This window comes from Pygocentrus nattereri, chromosome 8 (genome assembly GCF_015220715.1).
Source record: "Pygocentrus nattereri isolate fPygNat1 chromosome 8, fPygNat1.pri, whole genome shotgun sequence".
NCBI classification, from domain to species: domain Eukaryota; kingdom Metazoa; phylum Chordata; class Actinopteri; order Characiformes; family Serrasalmidae; genus Pygocentrus; species Pygocentrus nattereri.
In genome coordinates, this window is record NC_051218.1 from 21,671,969 (window position 1) to 21,685,711 (window position 13,743).

General features: G+C 37.9%; 1 protein-coding gene across 2 annotated transcripts in view; it reads right to left on the bottom strand.

Annotated features, from left to right (window-relative positions):
* Nucleotides 1-13,743, bottom strand: part of cyfip2 (cytoplasmic FMR1 interacting protein 2) — a 37,214-nt gene that overhangs the window by 15,351 nt on the left and 8,120 nt on the right. For both annotated transcript variants that reach the window (XM_017698351.2, XM_017698352.2), the window contains exons 2-11: nucleotides 11,951-12,100; nucleotides 10,530-10,619; nucleotides 7,483-7,560; nucleotides 5,222-5,323; nucleotides 3,706-3,887; nucleotides 3,460-3,556; nucleotides 3,228-3,356; nucleotides 3,001-3,105; nucleotides 2,322-2,410; nucleotides 751-988 (exon numbers count right to left, since the gene is read on the bottom strand). In XM_017698351.2, coding sequence (XP_017553840.1) covers nucleotides 751-988; nucleotides 2,322-2,410; nucleotides 3,001-3,105; nucleotides 3,228-3,356; nucleotides 3,460-3,556; nucleotides 3,706-3,887; nucleotides 5,222-5,323; nucleotides 7,483-7,560; nucleotides 10,530-10,619; nucleotides 11,951-12,067 — 1,227 coding nt within the window. In that variant the 5' untranslated portion in view covers nucleotides 12,068-12,100. The remainder of the gene's footprint in view (nucleotides 1-750; nucleotides 989-2,321; nucleotides 2,411-3,000; nucleotides 3,106-3,227; nucleotides 3,357-3,459; nucleotides 3,557-3,705; nucleotides 3,888-5,221; nucleotides 5,324-7,482; nucleotides 7,561-10,529; nucleotides 10,620-11,950; nucleotides 12,101-13,743) is intronic.

A 13,743-nucleotide genomic window follows, 5' to 3' on the forward strand; every position in this document is an offset into this window, starting at 1 on the left:
GTTGTTGGCATCAAATTCAAAATGGGTAAATATTTTTCAAAAAACAATAAAATTTCTCAGTTTCAAAGTTTGATATGTGGTCTGTGCAATTTATAATTAAATACAGAATTTAATTATTTGCACTTCATTGCTTATTGATTTTATTTACATTTTGCACAGCGTCTCAGCTTTTCTGGAAATTGGGTTGTACAAAAATACTAGTCCTTTAGGAATCATCTTGCAATTTAAATAGTCTTGCCCAAAAACTGATCCATTAAAATATGCCTGGACATGCCTAAATTTTATTTTTCAGACATTTTATGTCCTTCAATTGGTCAGATCTATTAAACTTTATATGACTTTTTAAAGATTCAGGGGAACCCTGCAGGAATCAAACATGTGTTCTTCTAACTGTATTCTTCTAATCAAGATGTCAATATATTAAAAAAACATTTATATTATTAAACTTACTGCAAAGATGAATAGTTTTAAAATGATCTTGGCTGTAAATGTGATTTTTCCCCTTATTTCTTCAATACTGTCCTCACTATTGGTATCAGACCCTCTTTTTGCTACATTGTAAACAATCTTTAATTGAAATGAATGTGGAATAAAGCCATCTGATTTGTGAAGTGAAGGAAAGAATGACGTAGACAAGACAACATTTTTTTTAAAAAGGGTAAATACTGAAATGCTATACCTATAAATAAAGGCACAGATAGTCCCTCAAATACACAAAACACCACTTGCCACACTCTAACACATACTTACCACTTCCATGACATGAGTGCTCCACTTGGAGAGCAGCTGCAGGCCTCTGAGGGCCAGGTCAAACAGCTCTCTGTACTCCTCATCAGACTTCTGGCTGTCTAGCCCAGAGCCTGTCACCACTTCACTGTTACTGTAGCGTGCAAGCTCCGAGATAAAGCGGATGTGGTCGTCTCGAATCTGCACCATCTGCTCACACAGGTTATATTGTGGACTGATGCTGCTCTGGGTGCAGGTCCACCTGGGGGAGGCAGAGGAGAATAAGGTTGCAGAGAAGGAAGAAACTATGTTAGGTCTAGGGTTGGGCAATATAAGGTTAAAATGGCACAATGTGATATTTAAAAATGATGACCACATTGAAAAATTATGATGGTATTTTAAAATTACATGTCAAATTTCTGCTCCACATCTAAATGACCAAATAAACACATTCCACCCATATTTTAGAGGAGCTCACTGAATGGCAGAGTGGCAGCTCACGACACTAATAAAAAAGGGGAAAAATAAGCCAGATCTTCAGAACATCAGCAAAACTAAGCATGACAGCAGCTCAGTGATGGCTAAAAGCTACACTCATCACAGAACACCTCTGATTTCAGCATTTACTCTAACAAAAGTCAGTTGAATTTGTGCTTGTGTAAACAGGCATCATTTTAGGATCAGTTCATGGGAACCAAGCCTGGGCTGTGGTGCCTGGCTTGTTAGTTTAGCCAAAATGCAACAGTCACAAAGACCACAGATTGGATCGGATTCTGTCTTTCTGTCACCCCTGTGACTTTTGCTCTCTCTGACGCTTCATCTATGCTAGTTTCAGCACAGCAGCAGTTACTCAGAATGAAACGTGTACTGTAGTATGCGGCACTGTTTGGGTCTTTAATCTGCTCACTATACTAATGTAAAGTTAACTGAGTAGGTTACAGATCCAACAACACCAGGGAACATATTTAATTTCCACTTTCTATCTCTCACACCCAGAGGTGTCAAATCCAGGTTCAGAAAGTAAAAATCTTTCCCAGGATTTTGTTCCAACAGGCTGGACAGCTCTGCTGGTGGTGTGATCTAACTAGAGAAGCCAGCCTGTTGGAACAAAATCCTGGGAAGGACTTTTACTTTCTGGACCTGAATTTGACACCTCTGCTCACACCTAAGTGTGAAGAAGTAGTTCTGGGCTATCTTTAGCCAGAATCTAATGTTCTGTGGTGAGCATGACTGCTAAGCTAATGCTGACCAGCTAATCTCTATCCTTGTCTGTTGTACTCTAACATTTAGCAAGTGTTAGATAGATTGTTTGGCATTTATTGAATGATGGCTTGAAAATTGTGCATGGTGTTCACTTATTTGGTGATGTGTGCAAACTAGAGTTTGCGATTATTTTCGATTATGAAATGATGCAGAACGAGACGGCACAAAAACAACATAAATGATTTCATGTCACTTAGGAGGCTTTTACCCTCTGGTGAGGGGTGGACATCATTAGGAATACGATATGCTTTCATAAGCCAGTCAGACAAAAGACTATAAAACTACAAAACCTGAACATGCCTTTACTACTGCTTTGAAACATTTAAACTCACTTTGACTTATTCTCCTCGTAGTGGGCACTCGTTTCAATGTACCGAGACAGCTCAATCTGCATATCACCAAAAAGAGGCACCACCTGGAGCTGTGGAGGTATTTAAACACATTTTAAGAACAATTTAATACAACAACTGTGCTTTATTTGTAAAGAGATTTCTCTTAAAGAGATATCCCAAATATTTAATTCCACATAATTAAATAGTTAAGATAAACAGTAAACTAAGTCATTGGAGTGTTTGGATGCAAAATGCTCTGTTGTAGAGAATTATTCTTACTGCTGATGATGGGAACCAGACATCTTAAGCATTTAATGATTCTAAAAGCTACATCACAGGATGTTATCACATAAAATTGTCATGAATTGCCATAGGAGATAAGATTTCAGACTAAAACATATAAATCCATAAAATGTATAAAATCCATTGTTAATTTTCTCACCATTACATAAAAACATGTCTAGGTTCCCTGGCTGTTTAGGACAGCAAATAAAACTACTATATCTGTATCACAGACATCACTAATCCTTACTCCTATCACCACCGCTGTAAAGAAATATGAGTCCATACGCTTTTCTGCAATGCACCATTTCACATCAAACCACTCTAAATGATTTTGTTAACATGTCAACAACCAAAAAAAGAAGTAGAAAAAAATAATCAGGCATTTGAAACTAACCTTGAAGAACTTGTCAATTTTGCTGAGGTTTATCCTCTTCTTGGCATCCAGCTTGTAGATGTTGCTAACATTTCCATCCATCAGATAAAGCCCAAAACCCATCACCTGAAAAGCAAAGTAACAATCACAAATAAAAAACAAACAAGACAAATCCATTGAACTGAATATATAGTACGAGTGGTAGACCACACAGGAGTCTGAGAGAAGGTGAAGCATAGCCTCTGCACCTTGAGCAGCATGTGCTTCTCGCTGGGCGTCAGGTACATTTTGTTCTCATAGTAGTCCACACAGATGTTAACAATATCAGCCAGAAGCTCCTCATAACCAGGAATCACCTCCAGCTGCTGATGTAAGCACTGAAGAAAACAACCAAACAGATCATTAAAACATACAAAAATCACATATAAGAAACACACAAACAAAAACGTAACAAGGAAATTGAGGGACAATCAACTATACCTGTGTAATTCTGTTGTGATTGGCTAAGAACATGGAGAGATTTTGGGACTCCTGGATAGACTGTGGGTCAGCCATTTTTCTGAGGAACTGTGCAGCTCTGTAAAGTAAAAAAAAAAATAAAACAGGGATGAGAAATTAAACAGCAAGTAATCACACTGCCAGGAATAATTATACAGTAATTACTAATACTAATCACAATAACTACTTAGTTAGAAGATCATTTCTGTAGCTGTGAACCTGTTGTACCTTTTGTAAGCAGAGTGGTCATTCTTGACACTACACTTCATGTTCTTGAGTTCATCAAGGACTGCAAACATATTGATGAATTTCCCCAGAGTCAGCAGGTAGGCCTCAGAAACGAAGTCCTTCCTGCGCTCAGCATGACACAACCGCTTGACCTCACTGCAGAAGCGCTCAATGGCCTTACGCTAGAACAGGATAATAAATGTAAGTCCTCTGGACCATTTAAATAACCTTTACTCAATCAGGATTTTCCACAAACTTCTATCCACAAGCATTTTCCTTCCACACAGTGATGTAGTTCAGTGTGATCTCTGGGCTAGCTGGGCATTTTGCTCGATAACAGACAGGGGTGGTGGGAGGGATAAATTAAACTATTGTTTAATATCATTATCCCCACCTGCTGGTGCACAACGATGTAATCAAAACTCAGAAATTTTAGAGGCTGGCAAAAGGCATTACAATTTGATGGAATATTACCAAAAGGCATGAATTTTCTCTGTTAAATGATACCAGGGTGGCTGCACACATATTAAAATCAACTGTATTGCTTTTAACACCTTGACATAGTAAAAATAATGCTATTCTCACAGCGCAACACCATCCACAAACATAATAATGGTAAATATGATTCTTTTCAACCAGGTGTTTAGGCATCGTCTTAGAGTTTAATTAAGGACGTCCTAACCAGTTCTGTGCCCCCAATCCAAAACGTTTTGACATTCAGCGGATAACATCTGATTGTCTTATAAATGATTATAGATTATACAAGCAAATCAAATATAATACTAAAGTAAAATTTTACTCTATTAATAAATGGTGGTAATAATCGTATCTTAACTGAGGCTTAGCATAATGTGACCTTCTGGACTGACTTTGAACTTTTTTGGCTTGCTTGTTCAAAACAACCATTTTATAGTGTGTTTAATATTGATTATGATCTGCAGTGTGTGCACACCCTGAACTGATAATTGTGAGTTTTTGGGAGAAAAATGAATGTGAATGTGCTATGATTTGATATCACTCTGACACGTGCAGTAGCCACTCATTTCTCGGTTTTGAATGCGCCGTTTCTGCCAATGCTGGTTTAAAAGCAGAACCACCCAGTGCAGCCAGTAAAGCAGAATGTATCTATGACTGTTTTATTTTGAATCAGCTTTGATTCATGAGTGTATGTCACAGGAGTGTGGTTTACAAACGGTTTTGGTGGTATGTTGCCTGTTGTAAGTGGCTCGAAAGTAAGTGGCACACTTTCTATGCTTTTCAACTTCCTGTGGGGACACTTTCTGAGGAATTGTGCTTAGTATGCAGGAAACTATATCATGAATTATGCTTAATAATAGGGACATAAACTAACAAGGTAAAAAAGGATGGTGATTTCAAATTTCTAATTGATTGAAGGGTGACTTTAAATGAAGTAATTGTGGCAGTAAAGAATGAAGTGGCAAGTAATAAGTTCAGAGGTTTAGGTAACACTGTATTACATTAGAATGAATAAGGCTAAAGTCTCCTCCTCTCTTACCTGAAAATACATAAACTTCATCAGCTTTGTGACCTCAGGCTCCAGCACTTCCACAGTCTTCTCATAGATCTCCACCCGGTTGGGCTGCTCATTACACTTCACCTACAATACACAAGAGGGCAATGTCACACAGGCTGGCCCTTCATTATCTAGTCAGAACACACAAAAAACATTCTTTAAGACAAACCCAAGTTTTTCTTTCATCTTTCAATGATAAAAAATCCCTATAATGATTGCAAACCAACCCAAAAGAGCTGTCTTCTCCAAATAGCTATAAAACATGGTGGCTCACTGATTACTATTAAACAGGCTGTTTTTTTACTGTGCATTTTACTGTGCTTGGCAAATTCAAGTAAAAATGTGAAACCTGTGGTCATAAGTTGTCTAGTTGACAGTAAACTTAAACAATATTTACAAAATACCTTTTATATAAAACCAGTCATAAGTCATACCTTGTAGAAAAGTATAGGAGAAAATGTTTAATCAAAAACATTCTACATTGTTCTTACTGAACTGGTCCACTTATGATGTTGTGTTGGTTTATGTATCAAAAAGTGATTATTCATTTTTGCAAGGCTTTTTTTATGCCTTGAGCTTCAGTCACACTTGCGCTTACCAATGACATTTAACAAGCTAAATTAATACATTTGAATGAAATCTGATGACTCTTTAAACATTGCTTTCCACTGACTATAAAGAAATATATGAAAAGAAAACAGCATAAGGTGCAGCTAGTCATGAGGCTGTGGTATTACATTTATTTTTGTAGTTTTACTGTTTGTTTTAGATGAGTTAAGCTAAAGAGCATCGCCAACCATGTCAGTCATGTTTTTTTTTTTGGCAATCAGGTGTTCAGCATGTTCTTACTAGTATAAAATTATATGATATATTCATGTTCATTTCTGAGTTTTCATTTTTGAGCTAGCTTGCCAACTGCACCAGAGAACTGTTTTCCATTGCAGATCTTCCTGAATAGTCTTCGTCATTCCCATTTTGCAATGCGACACACACTACAAATGTCTATTGTGATTGCAGCTTTAGAATTAAACAGACTGTTTTTGTTACTGTGCCAAAGGCTGATATATGTAATGTCAACAGGACTGGACAGGGCTACACTGCCTCAGACAGATATATCACTACTGTCAGAACAAAAACTTGGATGTCCGTTTTTTGTAGTTTTTCAGTTTTTGACATATTTTGAAAATGCCTGCTGTCCTTTACATTGTGTGTACATTTAACGATGAATAGACCTAAAGAAATTAAAAGTAAAAGTTCTTCAAGAAGGTCTTTTACTTCTCCTGTAAAGTTATCATTTTGAAGACACAAGATTTTTTTTCCGACAGCAGCGATATGTAACTGTGATGTTTGTCATAACACTGCAAAAAGTAATTCATTTAAATTGGGCTTTTTACAGCTTAGTTTCCATATATGGACCATGCACAATGGAAAATGAATGATATATTGCGAAAACTAAACAATGTACACAAATTACATCAAGATCATTAAGAGGCCCAGATGTGTCCTCTAGACCCAGTGCAGGTGGTGGGAGACAGGAAGATGTTAGCCAGACTAGCATCCTTGCCAGTGAACAGCTTCCACCCCATGCATGAGACTCTGGCAGCACTGGGCAGCTACTTCAGTGACAGGCTGCTTCACCACAAGTGTATGAAGGTGCGTTACAGCAGGTCCTTCATTCGTGCTGCTATTAGACTGTATAACCAGCACTGCTCCCAGCAGAAAACCCCCCACCCCCCATTAGTCCTCACACACCTACAGTACATAAAATGTGAATTCATCACCATACCCGTGTGCAATATAATCACTACTTCATCCATATCCCATGTGCAATACATGTAAAATATTCTCATAGTGTAAAGATTTTTTTGCTTTTCTATTTCTAATGTCTACATTGTGCATTTTATGAAGCAATAAGTTCATTTTTTATCTTTAGTATTATATATATATATATATATATATATATATATATATATATATATATATATATATCGTCTATACAGTAACAAGTAATTAACTGTAATCATTAATCATGTTAAGTAATTAACAAGGTTAAATCCCTTGTTTGTTGATTCTTACTGAATCTTGTTACTTCTTTCTCTTGAGTGCCTTGCTATCCCTTTGCTGCTATAGCACTGTGATTTTCCACATTGTGGGACTAAAAAATTATCTACATTTATGCTAAAGCTACAGTTTATCATATGTAATAAATATGTAACTAAAGGTGAATGGCTTTTTGTATGTACCTGAGGTATGGCTCTGGAGCAGCTCCTCCAGGTGTACAGCATGACAGCGTATTCATGCCCCTCCTCCAGCATTTCATTCTGAAGAATCAGACACATTATTAGAGGCAAGTAGTAAGATATGGCAGAGAAAGGTATACATAGAGAATCTTAACACCAAATCAACTCACTGAACATTCCCTGATATCCTATGTCATGTACTACTATTTTGCCCAAACTGTTCAGCCCAAATTAAAAAAACAACTTAAAAAATGAAAAGCAAATGTTAGTATATCTTTTCACTCCTGTATTACTTCTGTATGGTCAAAGCCTATGCACAGACATTTTAGTGGGTGGGGGCTCCAAGGAAGGAAAGAGCAACCTGAATTTGAATTAAACTGAATTGTATTATTTGTACAGTACACGGTATGTGCTTTTATCCAGAGAGACAGTATAATCAGGTTTTAGAGGAAGGACAATGTAGTCTTATGAGTCTGAAAGGCCATGTCCCACATTTTTCTTATGTTTTGTTATTCCTTGAGGTCCACTTATAATATGTTTGTATCTTCATGTACCAAAAAATAATCATAATCAATTGTTAATGACCATGTTCAAACCTGTATGAAATATGTAAATAGCCTCTGTTCTGATTAGCTGCCCTGTGTTGTGCCTTAGTTGAGGCTTAGTCGAGGCTAAAACACTCCTTATAAATCCAGTGTGAATCAGCAGTGCTAAGCTACTGTAGGCTGATTAGCATGATATATGTAAATGATCTGGGTCTCATAACATCATGAAAGCACTGAATTCAAAATGGGCTGTTTTTGCTGCTAAATTTCTACATATAAGGACGTAACAGAGAAAACAATACGTTGTTTATATACTACATCAAACTCTTATTTTAAAAAGTGAAAAAAAAAGAAAAAAAAAAGATAAAAGCAGCCTAAAATAACACTTCATCACAGCTGATATGAGAATGTTCTTGCCAGACCACTGAGACGGCAGACGGCACTGTTACAGCAGGCATGTCAAAGTGGGGACCTTCTTGGCCAACGTGCTGCAGAGATTAGCGTTTACCATCATCTAACACTCTGAATTCAGTTCATGAATGCATTGCTAATTAGCTGATGAGCTGAATCAGGTGTGCTTAATGAGGCAGTGAACTGAAGTCTGCAGTGTTTTGGCCCGTCAGGAGGTAGAATTATCCACTATTCTATTTAACTGTGATTAAAAAAGTTGCGAAAGCTGAATTATAACTCACATTAGGCAGCTGGTCTCTAAAGACCCACAATATTCTTTTCAATAACTACAAACTTGGTTTAACATGTTATTAGTGCACCTCACAGCTGTACACATTGGCCAAATCACACACAAATGACATTACCTGACCTCCTCTGGTAAAACTAAAGCTTTAAAAGAATAGTGCTTTAATGTGATTAGCATCTGGTGTAGCACCACTTAGCTGCAGTGTTAGCTCTTTAGCTTATCTGAGGTAGTTTCCGTTACTCATCCAACATGAAAACCTACTGATTTCCCTCTGATATTTCTGAATAACGGAATGTGTTCAAATATATTCTGCTGTGTGCTGTTACGTAAATAAACATAAAACAACAGCTTTGCACTAATTTCAGTTAAAAGGCCTTTTTTTTGCTGGTGTAATTCCTTCCTTGCAGTTTATTATTATCCATTCATTAAACTTTACTTAATGTCAAAATTAGTTGGAATCTGAGTATGTGAGTAGTGTGGAGCAGGAGCAGAGCAGGGACTGGAGAGACGGATATTACACATAGTTCGTCTTCTGTCACTCATTTTGCTGCGCGAATTATTAAGATGTGCATTTGTTTGTGGCAGTTATCTGGCTTGTTATTAGGCCATGGTTTCAAGCCTGTACCTACTGAAAAATGGCTCTGTAGCACAGAATGTTTTACTAGGTTTTCATTTAATTCTGGCCAATATGAATCAATGCATATTGTTTTGTTTAAACGTTCAACACATGAAGCATAAGAATAAATCATAAGAATGAATACTATCTTCTTTTTTTTAATTTTCTCTGATGTGTAAGCAAAGGGTGGGAAATAGAAGGAGTTAGAACGGAGTGGTTACAGAACGCTTTGAGTGAGGGAGGGAAGTGTCTGCCTCTCCTCTCCACTCACACAGTCTGGTCAGCATGCACATCCCTATTTCCAGGTCTGTGGTGATCCATAGATGTGGTGTGCATTCATAACAGGCTGTAATTGACTAGGGTGAAATCTATAGGGGGCCCAACAGCGACAAAGCTCATGGAACCTAAGCCAACCCACAAGCTCTGTTCCTGGCGTGAGACTGCGCTAAGCCAAAACAGATCTTCAACAATAGCAGAGGCAATATAAAAAAAAGAAATTGTTATATATACCGACGAACAGACCCCCTGTACAGCCTAAAGCAAAAGGCGGGGGGTCAATCAGTACATATGGCTGGTATGGTGCTAAAACAAAGACACATATCAGATCATAAAATTAGGGCATTGCTACTCTATTAATAGCCCATCTCTTAGTAATGATTGTGAACGCTGTAAAATCACACACAGCGTATGATCTTAAAGATTGTCTGAGCATATAACAGACACTCAGAACAGAAAGACTGCACTCAACCACGCAGTTGGGCCCCAGTAGCTGAAGAGCTTCACTTCCCCATTTAACCATGGAAAAACTATTTGTATGGAAAAAGCTAACTGTCCGTCAAAGCACCAACATCACTGCAGTGCCTGATGAGAGTCTAGTCTAACGACCACTTTTAAATAAACCTACCTTCAATCAGCTAAAAACCCGAGGGAGAACCCCACCTCAAAGCATAAACAAGACTGTCACTGAAAAGGGATGTGTGTTATATACTTTCACTGATTAGTGTCCATCCAATACGTTAACAGGAGAATGGGAACGTTCTTCCATTCATGAGTTCATACTAGCCAAACGCCCAGTGATAGCAAACTAAAGAAGTCTTGTGTCCAAACGCTCTGCCTTTTATCATGCAGCTGTCCGGGTCACATGGCAGCGTCCAAATATGCAGTAGCACAGAAGACGCTTCTCTCTACTCACCATGCTGGAGTGGACGGTGGCCTGTTCAATGTATCGGGCGATACCAGTCACAAAAGCATTTCTATCCTCAAAGTTGGTGTCAAAGTTGGCCTGTTTAAAGAGACAAAGATTTCATTTGGTTTTCTGCACAACACACATATATGTGTTACAATACACACCCATGTAAACCTGAGTGACAAGTATGATAAACAATACTAGTGAATGTCTTTATTTACACTGTAAAAAAATTACGAATGGAAACAAAACAAAGTCAGCATTCTGATTGAAAATTTAGAGTTAACTGAATATTTAATATTAACTTTACACAAGAAGGTGACCTAAAGTTTTGTTCTAAAGTAGCCCAGGAAACAATATTTTGAGTTTTAAAACATTTATTTCCTACAGTGTGTTTATTTTATGAATTTTAATTGTAGTTATTTTAGTTCAGAGTCAGTTTATTTTAGTCTGTGAAATCAGAAGACCTGGGGCCAGTGGCACCAGCTGTATGTAGGCTTGATATACTGTAACTGTTTACTACGTTCAGGTTTACACATTACTTAATCAAAATGAGTTGCAACTCACAAACTAATTTTTACATTCGTTTGAGCTTAGCAGTTATTACATATTTTTACCACGCCCTAGGCAGGTGTTGGGGAAACCAACAGAAACCTCATAGACAGCACAAAGAAGACCGAAACTATGACCTGCCTTTTTTGCATAAGTAAACTACAAACACTAAATGCTACACTATACTGCCAAAAGTACACTTGCCTGCCTTCACATGCATATGAACTTGAGTGGCATCTCATTTTTAATCCATAGGGTTTAATATGATGTCGGTCCACCCTTTGCAGCTATAACAGCTTCAACTCATCTGGGAAGGTTTTCCACAAGGTTTAAGAGTGTGTTTATGGGAATTTTTGACCATTCTTCCAGAAACACATTTGTGAGGTCAGACACTGATGTTGGACGAGAAGGCCTGGCTCACAGTCTCCACTCTAATTTTAATTCTAACAGAGCATCTTCTCTCCATATCCTCAGTCTCAACAGTTTTGTATAAAACCAGATATTTCCATTAAATTATTTTATTTCCATGTAAAACTGTGATGGATTGAGAACAGAGAAAGAGAACCGCAGTTTCTTTTTTGCTGTGTCCTATACTTTCAACATCTGTGATGTTTGGAGTGCTGATGTTGACCTCATTCAGTCAGTTTATTCTCCTTCCACCACTGATTTCCCATGAGGACTTTGCTCCATGAACAAAAAGAGAATACTATATTATACACAGCTCAGCCAATACTAGTATTTTTGTGTTGGTTGTCTGACATCTAGCCAGTGTGCAGGGTTGTTCTTTATGTGGAAACCCATAAATGGACTAGTTCCTTTCTTGACCTATAAATCTCACACAGTAGCCTTGTAGCCGGCTGTGTCCCAGTCAGTACCTGGTACATGATGGAGGAGGGAGGCGGCTCAATGCATGGCTGCTGGTCTGGGAGCGGAAGCTCCTCCAGCAGGTCCACGTTGGACAGGGCATCCTCCAGAGTCACGTGGGTTGTCATGGCGACGCAAGATCACTCACAAAACAGCCCAGTCTGAAACACACAGAGAGTGTCCTTAACATTCAGCACAGATTAACTCCAGGCTCCACTGGCTGGACGCCCAAAAACAGCTTAAACAACTAGTCTTGAAGTAGAGAAGCAACGGTGGTCAGTCACCAGTATAAACTGCAGTGATGCAGGAAAAATACAAATTCAGAACACAGAGGAGGCAAAAACCAATACTGAGAAAAGCTGACAATAGAAAATAAAACAAAAACACACAAACCAAAAAGGCAGTTCACATACACAGTTACAAACCGGGTTAAGGGATGTTGTTAGGTAAAACATGAAGCAGAGGTAATGATGGCAAAAACTGTAAATGACTTATAATGGCTTACTGCCCTTTTAAACACCCTTTTACATGTAGGACTAGGCTTGTGCTAAAAAAGGTAACAGGCTGTAAAAAATATTGCACAGATGTAGGAATCATTGGTAAAGTCAATGTCTACAGTCCTGTGCAAACTTCTTAGCGATATTAAAGTGATTTACCTTAGCAATAAGTGTATTTTAGCAGCACACTTGCCAAATTGGGCAGATTTTGGTTGAATTTGGTGGGAGAAAAAGTGTTTTGTTGGACAAAATTTGAGCTGGTTTGTCATTATTTGGGCAGATTTAAAAAAAATATGTTACACTAATACCCTGCGATGGACTGGCGACCTGCCCAGGGTGTATCCCGCCTTCCGCCCGATGACCGCTGGGATAGGCTCCAGCACCCCCCGCGACCCATATTATGGATAAAATGACTGCAATAAGAAATGTTTTTGATGTCCTGTTGGGACGTAGCTACAGAAGCTGCCGACGCTGCACACTTGATGTAACATAATGAAGTACTGATTGGCCAAACCAGGTGAGGGACAATAACTGCACACGCTCACCATGATGAGAGGTTTAGAAATGGTTGCGCATATTGACACAAATAAATCAATATGTATTGTATTAGCATTATTTATTTTAATTGGTTCTAGTATAAACGTTTTTTTCTGTGCAGAAAAATTTCAAATCCAATTTTCTGAGGAGCCTAAAACTTTTGCACAGTACTGTATCTGCCAAAACCGATACTGACACAAACGTTAATAAAACATGTTAACTGGTAATGACCCCTTGGATTATCAAATGCAGACAGATTAAATACAGTAATACGATCACCTAAATGTTTTGCTCTTCTGAAGTATAATAAATACATCATTAAAAATCTGTTCGAAATATCTGTGGAAGTATCGGCTGATGATGATTCTCATGCATCTCTTGTTGTAAATGTTCTGTATTATTCAAAATGCAAGAAACATAACACATGCAAACACTGTGCACTCTTTGGCTGACATTCTGACGGGGAAATGTCACGACCTTCAGTGCAGTGTTAAAGTTAAACGCTTTCACTCCAGTTAACAGGCAAAGGAGAATTAGTCTCAAAACATCAGCCTTAAGGCAGTTACATGAGTGTCTGAGTGTACATCAGTCTACAGCTGATCTGTCCGAGACAGAGGCCAATTTATAAGTTCTTCTTCATTTTTACTTCTTCCTGTGTGATTAATAATATTAGCATATGACAATCAAATCTGTCCTTCATACAGAAAAAACATAGTTGACAATACAATGGTTCGTTTATTTAGAAAACTAAAAACAGGAACTCAGGGAGG